General features: G+C 26.7%; 1 protein-coding gene across 3 annotated transcripts; it reads right to left on the bottom strand.

The window, feature by feature from the left end:
* Position 1: 1 nt before the first annotated feature.
* Positions 2 to 13,877, bottom strand: LOC129971573 (tRNA (guanine(10)-N2)-methyltransferase homolog). 3 transcript variants are annotated; one of them, XM_056085467.1, is made up of 14 exons: positions 13,641 to 13,877; positions 13,431 to 13,506; positions 11,169 to 11,237; positions 10,206 to 10,276; positions 10,019 to 10,100; positions 9,836 to 9,928; positions 9,589 to 9,723; positions 6,316 to 6,472; positions 4,927 to 5,007; positions 3,238 to 3,402; positions 2,155 to 2,224; positions 1,908 to 2,039; positions 1,612 to 1,729; positions 2 to 151 (listed from the first exon to the last, which is right to left on the bottom strand). In XM_056085467.1, exons 2-14 carry the CDS (start codon positions 13,503 to 13,505, stop codon positions 65 to 67), a joined length of 1,335 nt encoding a protein of 444 aa, XP_055941442.1. In that variant the 5' UTR covers position 13,506; positions 13,641 to 13,877; the 3' UTR covers positions 2 to 64. The 3 variants fall into 3 exon arrangements, with proteins under 3 accessions (XP_055941442.1, XP_055941441.1, XP_055941443.1); XM_056085466.1 differs by having other exon boundaries at positions 13,695 to 13,876; XM_056085468.1 differs by lacking the exons at positions 10,206 to 10,276; positions 13,641 to 13,877 and having other exon boundaries at positions 13,431 to 13,494.
* Positions 13,878 to 14,115: the final 238 nt, after the last annotated feature.

Here is a 14,115-nt window from a genome sequence, read left to right as displayed (position 1 = left end):
ATTTGAACTTTAATTACAAAACTTTACTAAAATTAATAATTTATTTAAACATAGATCTGTAAAATTACTCTTCAGTCTTTTTTCTTCCGAAGTATTTTTTACGAAAATGCAACATGGTTTCTGGAACATATCCTTTCTCAGAGGCATTCACCTGAAAAGATAAATATAAATATAAAGATTGATTTGTCACAAAAATTTTTGTAAATTATTCTCCAAATTTTGGTTTTTTTTTTCTTATTCAGCTCAAACATTATAAGAGTAATTAAAATTCAATAAACTACAATATATTTTACTGTATAATGATTTGTTTGAGTAATTTAAGTTAAATGAACACAATATAACTGGATTTAGAAATTATTCTTCCAAATTTAAAGTGATTAGGTACAGATATGTTGTCCCTTTCATTTGCCCATTAGGTTGATTATTTTTCTCTTCGAATTTATTCACAAATACTATAAAACAAGATGGACAATCATATTTGTCAAAAAATTTGCTTTGAAAGAATATTTTTGGCCAATGCCAATGACGTTGGGGGTTTCTTGGAAGCGCCTAGGCTCGGTGGCCTTTCATCTTCCGCTCAGCTGAAATGGTGATTAGTGACAGACAAAATATGTTGAACATTAACTGGGGTAGAAGTAATTAACATTTTAGTTAGATTTTAATTTTTAAATGCATTTGTATAACATGAGAATATTTTTGAGACATGATGGCTTTACAAGACATAAAAGGGAACTTTGGGTACAGCATGTTAAAAAATAAATAATAGAGACATTACCTTCCTGCTGAGATAATATCAAATCTATCTAATTCCAAGCATGATAATATTTTTAAATATATGATGTGAAAATCATAGATAGAATATGACACTCCAGAGAACCTAGAACTATGGCTTATGGTTACTTTTTGGTTAGAGATGATCACTAAGAAAGGGTCTTTTAATTAAGAATCAAATAACATATCAACATTTTTTTTTTTTTTTTAACTTTAGAACACTTTATTGCTAAAAAATCAGTTCTGCCACAATACTTTTTATTGTTGCATTTGTACTTACAATTTTTTTCGTGTGATGTTATCATTACTAAAATTATCCGTTTATAATGTCTTGGCTTAGAAGTTCGAATTGTTATTTTTTGTCACAAAAAGAGAGAATTAAAATATTAATGAATCCTCAACATTTGCATCGGATACACAATATTCTAATGAATGGCTTGTGTTCTGTTTTGAAGCTACACATGAGTTACTTTGGAATGAACTTTCACATTTTGGATTCCTAAACCAGTGCCTCACTCTCAAAATTTACATGGTATGTTAACCTAGTCATGCAAGTTGAATACTAATGGACTAGTTTCTTTTCCTAATGAGGAATTTTTTGCTTTAACTTTCTTTATATCTTGCACTCCTCATTTGAAAAAGAAATTAACCCTAAAATTTCATTAATATAGACTAGTCACAACCTAGTCAAAAGAAAGCCACTTCATCCTGACAGATTGAAATTGGATCCAATACCAATGACTGACAGAGATATTAAACATTCATCCAACAATATTTCAATTTCTTAAAATGTTTTTATTTTTGTAAATACTAAATGCGATTTCGGAAAAAGATACTTACATTTTCTTTGATTTTTTCCATAGTTATGAGGTAACGAGATGAATGACCCGTGAGTGCTTGTTTGCAATAACTTACGAGTTTTAGACAAGGATGACAAGGCAACTGTTTTGTGTCAAAACTGAAAAAAATAATGATTTATATTACATCAGTAATTAAAAAAGTCCATTCATAAATATGAATTAATGTATTTACTACATTTTTGGAAGTATTAATTGCAGTGATATTATTAGGCAGTTACATCTAAAATTAAGTTGTTTATGAGGGGGAAAAATGAATATTCTTAAAAGTTTTCTTACTCAGCATTAAAAGAAGGCATCCAATAAACTAATCGTCCATTTAACTTTAAATATACTGAGCTAAAATCAAGTAGATCTTCTATAATTTCTTGTAAACTGTAGGTAACTTTAGATGGTATGTGATTTAAAGCTCTAGGGTAAAAAGAAAAGAAAATTTCACATCACTTATTGTATTAATGAAATACAATTAAATTAAGTATTAATAATGTCTATCTAAAACTATAGTGCATTGTTAAAAATAACTCACAAATGTTCTGGAATTTTATATTCTTTTTCTGTACCAATCCTTTCAGTTGATTCCCTTATACCATATGGTGCTACAGACAAAAGATGAGAAATTATTGCTAAAACATTCCTAAAACTGACTTCAAATCTCAAATAAGAAAAACATACATATATATTAAAGAAAGACTTTCTAAAGTAAAAATTCAACCAATTTTTGATTGTTATTTTGCTAAATAACACTGGTTTAATTTAACTAGAGCATTATATTATTACTTTTGGATCAGATTTAACATATTTTTCTGTTTCCTATTAGTAGGACAATATTAAATAATGGGGATCCCTCAGGAAATGCAAGATCCAAAGCCTCCATACCCTATCTACTCCATAGATTTTAATTTACATTACTGTTAATTTTAGGATCACAAGATGAATACTTTTCGAAGCTTACACTTCATTAAGAGGTTGAATGCAGAAAGATGAGCAGTTAAAGCACCTCTTAATTTCGTGAATAATCTGATTTTACCCTATCTCTATTTTTACGATGAAATAAACTGCTCCTGACGCATACAGAGAAGCACAGGTGGTTTCGGAAGATGATAATGAACAGTAATTTTTTAAGTAACTATTATTACTAACTGACATAACATAACATTTAATTGAGATTATCATCGAGGAAATTGGATTCAATAATCTATCAAAAAATCGCTAATCTATTTTAAAAGTAATATGAAACAAAATGGAAAAATAATGAACACATTATTATTTTTTAATCCTTTTAGTGCTGAGTGAAACTACTGTACTCATACAAACAGGTAGAAATAAGAGAAATCAAGGTTAGAACAACATAAAAGTTGGTATAGAAATTCCAAATACCATTCTTAGCCTTCTCACAAGTTTTATACTGTTGAGCCTATCTGTAGTGTAAATGAAATATCATTTCTTATTCTTCAAATAAAAGATTAAGATTTCACAGCAGTGATTCAATGCAAAAAAAAGCACAAGTTATTTACATTGAAAACTAATTTTTTCAAACTTTAAATTTGTGAGATCAAAAGATTAAAACTGATTATTATGGAAAATTATAACTAATAATTCAATTACGTACGGTCAGTGATAATAGCATCAAAGAATGATTCACAACGCCAGAGCGGAAGTGCAGCATCTGCAACAATGACATCTAAATAATGAGATTCATAACCATATTGTTTCATATTAGCTAAAATGGATTCATCAGGTGCTCTCTTCTTTTGATTCAAACGGGATGGTTTATCTGCATATAATAAGAGAAAAATTAGCATAGCAGTAAAAAAAAAAAAAAAATATCTGTAAGCACTGACAAACAATAATTACTTTCTAAAAAATAAAAATATTATATACAGATAAATATAAAATAATATATAAGCAGAATATATACAAATATTATATATATATTCACAGTTAAAGTACAGATACTATAACTAAAGTTCTATTTAAAAGGCTTAAAAAAATAACCACTGGTAAGAATTACCTGAAATTTTATCCAGAAAAGGAAGTAATGGTTTCAATGATTAAGAAATCTTTAATACAAAAAGTAATGGAAATTTGTTTTTAGAAAGAAAATGTTCAAAAGTTGATAGATACAGGGGTGTTTGTGGGACCCCAAAAAATCCCCTGAAACTTTTACGGACTTACTACCGACATTTTGGAGTTTCGAGAAGGGGGTGGGAGAAATGAAAAATTACGATTATGAAGTATTGAATGACCTAATTATAAAAGTTCAATGAATTACTTTTTTTGCAAAATTAATAACCATTAATTTTGCAAAATTAAGACCTTTGAACCCAGGTCACGTGATCGCACATCTGGTCGAACGAAGTCTCTCCCTTTTTTTTCTGCCGCGCCTACTTGCCGAAAAGAATCCAGAAGAGAATGTCCGAGAACCGGGGGAATGAGTCATAACTCGCAATAAGGAAAGAACAAAAAAGAAGCTTTTTCCCCCTTTTCACGCATTATCACTGCCTTTGGAGAAAGAAAGGAAAAGTTTTCACCACACACACTGACCTTGCGTTTTCTGCTTTCAAAGCAAACAAAATTACCCAGATCAAAATAAATAATTCATTATTATTCCTACTTCCTTTTGAACGACGATCCCCGGAATTTCCGGGTATCAAAGTTCAAAATCCCCGGAATTCCGGGGTTTCCCCGGAGCACAAACACCCCTGTAGATAGATGGTGTTATATTCGTCATAAGATGCTAATTAAAAGACATGAAATGTTCTTTGTTCAAAGCCCATTAGCTAGGACAAGATGGTGCTTCAGCAGATAGAGGCGGGGGGGGGGGGTTAAATATCCCTAAGCAAAAATGGAATGGGTTTTTAATTGTCTTTGGGTAAAACAGTAGGGAAACTGATAAATTCACCCAGAAAAAAGAAGAAATGGTTTCAATGATCAAGAAATCATCAATATGCTATCCACTGTTTTCTTTTACAATATGAAAATGCAAAACAACATGTTCCACAAGAAATCGAAGTTTTCAGTGATGATATATGAATGTGCTGAGCAATGCTTATTTCTAATACTGCAGTGTAAGAATTACAGTCTGCAATTCTTTAGAGTGCATGTTAGAAATAATTCAATAAAAAGTGGGATTTAGATCATGAAATAAGAGGAAATGTTAGAATAAAATAATATGGGCTCATTTAAAATAAAAAATAGAAAAGTGATTAGTATTTATATTTGGTTAAAAGGCATCGTTCCACACACATTGTAATCTAAATAAAATGTAATGAAGCAAGATACTACAGAACATACTAACCTTTTCCATGCAGCATTAAGTAATCGATATCTGTGCCAAACACATAACCACCAAAGTGAGCTGCAGCAATAAGAAGTCCACCTAAAAATAATAGAATATTAACAAATATTTTATAAAATACTTATATACTATTTTATACAAGTACTATTCACAGACAAAAATACAGCATAAGATGATCATGATGAAAGATCAATTGCCAAATATTATCGATTCAAACAAATTCTAATATCCAACCACAGATTTTCTAAAACACTATGAGAGAATTAACTTGTTTAGGAAAGTTACGAGTTAAAGAAATTTTAATAATTTGAAATGCATTTTTATATGCAATAATTAAAATATGCATTTCTCCTTTAGTTTCTGTATAGATTACAATTCTGGACACTTATTCTTTTTCAACTCATATTATTTTCTTTTCTTTTGCCTAAAAAGTTCAGAAAAAAGATACTTTCAGAAATGAAAACAAAATGCATGAAATGGTAATGAATGCAATAATTAAATTTTTTTAATAAATGAATTAAAACATTTGATTTTGGTACACATCAGATCAAGTAGTCAAATTAATTGCTGATCTCAGCACCTTTCCGATATTGTCTGTGTAACTTGCTGTAATGGTTCTAATGGGAACAATAATCAAAATCAATATTACTTCATCTTAAATAATATTGTTTTATGAAATGTTAATTATCTATGAAAGTTGCATTATCATGAAAGAAAGTTTTCATGATAATGTTAATTATCATGAAAATATTTGTTTTTCAAATCATTCTATCCAATTACTGATCACTGCATTTGTTTTGCTTGAGTGATTGTGAAGGTACAGATCATTAAAAATATTTTATTATATAACAAAAGTTGATTAATATATTATTACATTTAAATATTACTGTGCACAACATGGGCACTATGGCACAAAAGGTGATAAATTTGATTCCTAAACCACTAATGAGAAACATACAAATACCTTAATAAGAATTATTTTTTGTATCATTAATGTTTTTTTTTTGAAAAAACATTAACTACAGCAAATACTTACAAATGGCCAATAATTACTTTCAATTCTGTGGAACAAAAATTTTACATAGATAAAATTTAGTTTTTTGGACAGGTTAACAAAATTTGATTTGGTGAATATTTTGCCGATAAAGTTTTAAAGTGGTGTTACTAGATGATTTAGAAATGAACTTTAAAAGAAAAAATGCCAATTAAGTCATCTGGAAAATCACATTAAAACAAAGAAAATTAGGAAAGTCTTTGTACATAAAAAAATAAATAATGATACTATAATACCTCCACAAAATAACTTCACATACAAAAATGTTATTGCATTTCACTGATTTGATTTTATTATTATTATTATGCTTGAAAAACTGATTAAAAAATACAAACCTGTTCCAACAAATGGATCCAATACAATATCTCCATGTTTGATACAAGCCATATTAGCCATGACCAAAGACAATAAAGGGTCCATTGTTGTATTTCCTATGAACTTACGTGTTTTTAGATTGATCTTTTGACACACTGTCCTTTGACCATCAGCTATCTGCATACAAAATAGATATAATTTTTTATGTTCTTGTCCGTAGTAAATTTTCTATTGAATAATAATAAAAAAAAAAAAACATGATTTATCCATATTTAAAACTCATATCTGAGAAAGACATTGCATCAAAATCATACTGCTCTACAGTTTCAACATAATAAATAAAGAAATAAAAATATAAATTGTAAAAATCAAGTTGCATTAATATAACTTTTCATGTTCTTGTTTGCACACATTTTAAAACTCCATTAGAATTAAAGGAGAGAAAAAAAAGAACGAACCCCTTGAAGCATTCAATCAATTTTTCCCACTTTTAGTTACAGTTTTAAGCAAATTAACTCATATTTATATGTATATTTTTTTCAACTTCTACCATAAAATATTTTTTTTACAAAGATCTGCCTACAAGTCAAAACCATAATATGTCTATATTTAAAGCTCATTTTTTAGGGACATTGCATCAAAATAATATTGCTCTACAATTTTAACAATTTATTTTCTTCAGAAAGAAAGAATGACAATTCTTAAATACTTTTGAGTATTAAGAGTAACAGTTCAAAAATAACAATGGAAACTTTGAATTACCTCCGGTTTACCATATGCATTTGTTACTATGAAAATAAAACTTTGAACATACATACCAATTAATAAAGGCTGCTAGTACCACAGGATCAGTCAGAATATTCTTCTTATTATACAAATATATTGTGTTTTTGAATTTTTAACCACACAAACAGAATGCAATCCAAGTAACAATTTTATGTATATTTTTTATTGCCCATTTAAATGAAACAACATATATTTCATTTGACATTTCAGCAGTAATCCATTACCATTGATAGTCCTTCCATGCCAGAAATTTTCATAATAGATTACATTAAAATATAATAAGAGAATATAAAATAAAATTTTTAAAGATCAAATTTCATGAAATATTTTTATATTTTCAGTTATCAATGAGAAATTGTTCCACAATGACTACAATATATGCATAAGATCCATGTTTCATCCTTTGTGAAATTTACAATAAAAAAACTTTTTTGTAATTGGTTCTAATAAGTGGAGTGATATTTTGTATTTACAAAACAAATACAAATTCTCCAAAAGTGTAACAAAAATTATTCACACATTTCCAGAGTACTTTTCTCTATATACATTCATTTATTGTTAAGCTGGAGAAAATAATGCACATTTTTTCATGTCTATATTTTAGATTTCATTAAGAGAATTGATGTAATTAGTTCAGATTGATGCTTATGATATGATATTTGAAAGCAGGCTGGAATTGCAATTCCAGCCTGATCTAAATCATTATTGATCGAAATCATTCTTATAAAATGAAAATATGTTGTTTCAAGTAATGTATTACGACATCTACGGTTCTGTTTGCATTTACTACATGCATGTAATTTTCAGACTTATATTAGTGACACAAACACTGCTGCAGGGACATATTCTCCATATTTTCAGAAAAATATTATGCTTAGAAATAAATAAGAAATATTTTAATAGAATAAATTAGATCTTGATGAGAAATAATACAATTTCAACAATAAAATATGTATCTAAAATTAAAAGAAAAAAGAATTGCACTTTTTAAAAATTGTATCCCTATTTTAACTGCAATTTGGACAAAAGTATGTTATATAGTGCTTGTGGATATATTTCTTACAAATCTACAGTATATTTGATTTATTATCATTGTCTGATGGAAACAAATGCACTAGGTACATTTATTACTCAACTGTAAATTAATAGTACATTTGTCTTTTATAGTTTTATAGAACTTTTCATTTCAGGAGGTGTGGGGGGTGGGGTAATCCTCTCTGAATATATGAAACAATTAATAATATATATAATTCTTCTGAAAACAACTTTGTTTTCATAAATTTGCCCCCCCCCCTTTGGTATTTACATGAAGAATGAATGCATTGTAAGTAGAATTACAAGAAAAACTATTCTAAAATATAATTTTATAATAGTTATTCAGTGATTTATTTTCCTTTTATAAGTTATATTCTAAAGTACTTACAGTTCCTTTATTAATAAAATAATCCAATATTGTTATTTGTATTGTTTGTTTTAATAAAGATGCCTTTTGTTTAAAAGGTTCATATTCTTGCACTTGTTTAAAATATATATATAAAAAAAGCAGTTTGTATCATCCATAAAGAAAAAACTTGAGCTATTTATCCTCTTATTTGTGATTTGTTATAAAAGTCCTACTTCAGTGTTTTCCCATAGTAATGAAAATAGTAATATTTTACTTTAGAAGAATTTGATTCAGTTTCTAAGAAATGAGAAAGTTATCACTTTGGAATGTTGTGCTTATGATATATCAGATCACTTGCAAGTCAAGAATTTTTTTTAGTTGGATTTTTTTCTAGTATAAATATGTGCATTTAGAACAAATAAAGTTTTACTATCTAAACAAAAAAAAAAACATCGAAATTTTAATTCCCTTATTAGAAATGGCTCATTTAGCATATATTGTTAAAAAAACAGTTGCGAAAAAAATTGTTTATCTGTTCTAACATTTTCATAAAAGTAAAATAGTTTTGTTTAAGCTTTAAGCTATTTACCTCAAATTTCTGAACAGCTGCTTGGCATCAATTATTTTGAAATTACTAGAATGAATAAATTAATACCTGCATAATTAAATGATTAAAGTCATTAACAAATATTAAATATGAATAAAATCTTGAAGAAAATTGTTTTTACAACCACTATTTTCAAATCTGTCAATGACAGCTCTAACCAACAGAATATATCTCTATAAGCCAGTTTTAAAATATTAAAAGTATTTGATATATATATATATATATATTATACTTAAGAAAAAATTTATTGTGATAAAATTAGATAAAACATGTATATTCTCTATAAACAACTATTCTCTAAGTTTGTGATCTCTTGAAATTTTTGAAGTACTGAAACTTGAGTTTTCACTGATTATAACCATTTAAATGAAGCAAAGAAGACACTATCATATATATTTTTCAAGTCTAGAAAAATTCTTGGAAAATTAGAGTGGAAATAATAACTACAGAAAATGTTAAGAGTACTTTTATCCATTATTCTAATTAGTAAAGTAAAACAAATGTATAATAACTAACCCATCGACCAAAGAAAACATCATATGGTGAATCTGGAGCAAAATTCCGATCTGTTCCAAAATATTCCATCAAAAGAAAACTATGATCTGGATTATTCAATTTAATTGGACCCTCAAAACCTATGAAAGCAAGCTCCTATAAGAAAATATTAAGATAAGATTAATATAAAAAAGCAATTTCATTTACCAGAAAAATTTTAGAAACAAAATTTACATCGATTTCATTTTCAAAATTTTCATCAACTTACATCAATTCTTTCTACTTTGTGTTCCTTACTCATCTTCTTCCCAAAGGATTCTACCATGATCCTAAATGAAACATCTTCCCTACAGTATGGCTCCTAAAATAAATAGAAATAAATTTTTATATTTCAAATAATATAGTTATCTAATAATTATAGCTGCAGTAATAAAAAATAAAAAAATCTTACAACAAAACTTTTTGGAATGATTTTCAAATTATTATGGAGCTCAGAGATTGTCTTGCTTCTTGCCCATAATTCATAAGCTGACCTATTTCACAAAAATAAAATTAATATAATAAACAGTAAGACACAAAAAAATATTTTACCAATAGAAAAACATTTTGGTTACACTGAAGATTAAAAAATAAATTACCTAATTAAAACAGTTCTTGACATGATTTTTTTAACGTCACATGGTGAAGAAACATTGATCAAAAAGAATGGCTAAAAATTGATAAATAATGTCAAAAAATAATTTATTCATAACTTGAAATAAAATAAAAACAACTTTTATCTTCCCATTAGTTAGACAGCAACCAAATTGAGCATCAAATTTATAGAATACTTACAATACTACAAGATGTATAATTTTTTACTGATTATGCAATGCGTCATTGCTGTAACCGACATGTTACAGCAATGAGATAACACAAAAACAGAAATAGACATTTTACACTAACAAATTGTTTACCCAATACTAATTGAAAAGGGCCCAGTATTTATTACAGAGATTTAAGTCAGTGTAAATTAGATAAAAATATGACAATATAATTTTAAAAGACAAATATTAATTATCCTTCAGAACTAAAATAACAAAATATATACAACAAAGTTGTTTTCACTCTTTTCAATAAAGATAAAAGAAGGGGGGGGGGATGATTTAACTTTGACCTGTTGAATTTCGCAGTTTCTTTTTATGAAAAATATTAAATTTTTAGAATTAAAATTAATTAATTTTATTCAAAAATCTATAGGGGCAGAAATTAAAAGAAAAATACACTGGGTAACCACTTAAAATATTCACATCATTAGATAATAATGACAAAGAACGTTACTTTATATAGCGACATAATCATCAAATTGCATATGAACACATCAACTTCAGCTTTAGTGCTATATCATTGCTTTTCTTGTCACATTTTGGCAGCTGTCAAACTATTGGTAAACCCTACTCTACTGATTTTTTTTTTTTAGTAAAATAAGTTGTTTTGAAATAAATTATTGATACAGAAAAAATATGTATTCTCACATACATTATTTAAAAATTAACATACACAATATTGCATTCAAACTAAATATTCTCATAAAAATAAATGAAATAAAAAAAAAACTTTACTTCATTCAATGATGGTTCTTCAATCCACTCAAAATTGATGTTTAACATTTTTGTAATAGCATAAAACTCCTAAACAAGGATGAAAAAAAAAAAAAAAAAATTAATGAATCTGAAATAAAAAATTCAGTACAATTTATTCAAAATACAAATTTTCTTTTTATTACTTAAGAAACAAGAACAGAAAATTATCTTTTCTGGTAATATTAAAATACCTTTATTTCAAACATTATTTGTTGATCATAATAAATATACAAAACATAATAAAAATAAAATACACAGCATTATTTTGTCCTTATACTTTTAAGGCCCAGAGGAATAGTGTTGTAAATCAGGAAATACATAAATTGTAAAACATCACTTATATTAATTATCACTGAGAAATTAATAAAAATATCTGTACATATACATGATCCAAACCTTCCCCAAACTGAAGCCAAAAGAGATTAACCACCCCAAAGCAACTCATCTGAAAACATCTAAGAAAATTATGGGCTACTAAAAAGCAAAACTAAGAATAGTCAGCTGGCTCATTTATATATATAGTGCCTATGGAATATCAAACAACAGAATGAAATAAGAAACAAGAGAAATAGTAAGTTAATAAGAAAGGAAAATAGAACATAGAAAAATATGAACATATGCATGCCAGCCAGTTTGATTAAATATAAATGCATATTGTGACTGATGGTGGCACCTTTCTGAACATGCTCTCCATGTTTTTGTTTAGAATTTCTTCTTTTTTTACTAGCTTGTCTTTTCTTTTTTTTATGTGCCACATTGAATAATGTGCATTTACTTTTGATATTTTCTCATCTGCACAAAATTTTTCAAGATAAAATATTTAAATTTCTTATCTTCTTTCATGGCTGTATGCATCATGAGATTTTATTCAGGTATTTTGATAGTTTCACAAAAGTTGCAAGTTCATATCCTCAGATTCCCCCCCCCCCCTTCTGATGAGAGTGCTTTTCAGATTTTTTAAAATTATTATTTTTACTTTCTTTGTTACTTAAATTTTACTTCACTGCTGTTTAACTCAGACACATGAGATCATACTGCAGAATACATTTTTTAATTTTAGAATGAACCTTTTTTAAGATCACAGAAAATTTATATTTTTAATTGCAATCACCACAAATTTTACAGATCATGAAATTTTTCCTGTGCATTTATTATGGTATAACATGCATTTCTGTAACAGGAACTTTCAGCCAATATTCTTTTTTTCTTTTTTTTGTAACTTCTTTATTATAACACCGGCACTGTTAGGGACACTATAACTTGTCTCTAAATTCAGCATAGTCACTTACATTATATTGTCTATATAATACATTGTTTTGAATTTAAAGGGCTTAAAAGGATTTATCAATTACTCTGTATATTATGTTATATATCTGATACTAAGTCAGAAAACTATTTTCCATAGCCATCAGAATCTGATATTCTGTATTTTAATTTTGTACTTTTCCCATTTTAAAAATAAATATTGTTTTAAATCATAAATTACACTACTACTTTTTACCACAAAATATGGCATGTCATTAAATTGATGAGAAAAATAGAAAGTGAGCAGAGAGATATAAAAGCATAAAATTTTGTTGACAGTTAAGGTGTATAAATAATTTATATTCATTCTTATTAGATATCAAACAACAGATTATGATGGAAATAGCCTTAAATAAAGTATAACCATATTTTAAAAACACCAATTCAGGATAAAGAATCAAAATTTGGGACTAAACAAATTAAAGAAGGGCATCATGTCTACTTACTTTATCTTTAATAATAATGATGATAGTATGAGCTTATAATGTAATTTAACTTCATTATAATCAAAATAATTAAGATAAACTGATTTTATTTTTTTAACAAAGTGGCAATTCTTTTATGCATAGTAAAAATGTGAAATATTCAGAAATCTATATTTCAAAATTAAGTACAGTGAATGTTTTTATATTTATATTAAAAACATATAAATAAAATTCAATATAAATCAATAAATTTTTTTTATGAAATCTGAGACACTTTTTTAAATTATGGAAAACTGGGAATGTATAACATATATATATATATATATATATATATTGTTCTAGGCATGTAGTCATTTTATCTGACAAAATAAAATCAACATTATCTATCACATGACATATATTAAAAGAAATATATTTTTTAAAATCATAGGTTAAAATTATACATATATATAAAGATACATTTCTGAATAAATTCATTATGCTCACTATATTAATTTTAAATAATCATTACCTGTAATCTAAAATGTACATGGTCATGAGCATACCATAAAAGAAAACTCCGCCCAAAATTTAAAATTTTTGTCATTCTATAAAAGAAGAAAAAATGTTGTGATTATACTCACATAATTCATAAACATATACAATTAATCAGAAAATGATTTTTTGTAGGCATAGAATTATGAAACCTACAACACTGAAAAATAAACAAAAATTAACATACATTTTACACTTTGAAAATGGGAGAGCTTTAATTAAATAAGTAGACGAAACTCACTTTAATAACAGTAAAATTTTAAGATCGATTCGTTTATTTGTTCAGATGTTCCTCATAAAATGAATGGAATATACAAAGAATTATCAAGGGAATTTACAATAGGTTACCCGGCAACCAAAATCCAATAACGTTAAGAACACATGTTCGTTGTTTATGAAACAAAAACAATCCATTGTAAAAACAGTTACATTCCATCACAGTTAATTCCTTTGTCAATTGTATAAATAAATAAAGAATGAATTTAATTCAATCTTTATAAATAATTTCACTTCAAAAGGATGCGACTTTTAAACTATAGAATATATTAATAGAGCAATATTCATGGATTAAATTCTCTTTTTTTTTCCATAATGATTTAAAAATGTATTTCTGTTTTATTTATATCGTACTAGAGCTATGACTAAAAATATTGAATTCTCAA

This window comes from Argiope bruennichi, chromosome 6 (genome assembly GCF_947563725.1).
Source record: "Argiope bruennichi chromosome 6, qqArgBrue1.1, whole genome shotgun sequence".
NCBI lineage: Eukaryota > Metazoa > Arthropoda > Arachnida > Araneae > Araneidae > Argiope > Argiope bruennichi.
This window is presented reverse-complemented; position numbering and strand designations above follow the sequence as displayed.

Coding starts and splice junctions, on each gene's coding strand:
- LOC129971573 (XM_056085467.1), bottom strand. CDS start 13,505: ATGACAAAAATTTTAAATTTTGGGCGGAGTTTTCTTTTATGGTATGCT. Junction 10,277..11,168: donor AAGAACCATCATTGAATGAA/GTAAAGTTTTTT, acceptor ATCAATTTTTAG/CCATTCTTTTTGATCAATGT. Junction 2,040..2,154: donor TATAAAATTCCAGAACATTT/GTGAGTTATTTT, acceptor TTTTTACCCTAG/AGCTTTAAATCACATACCAT.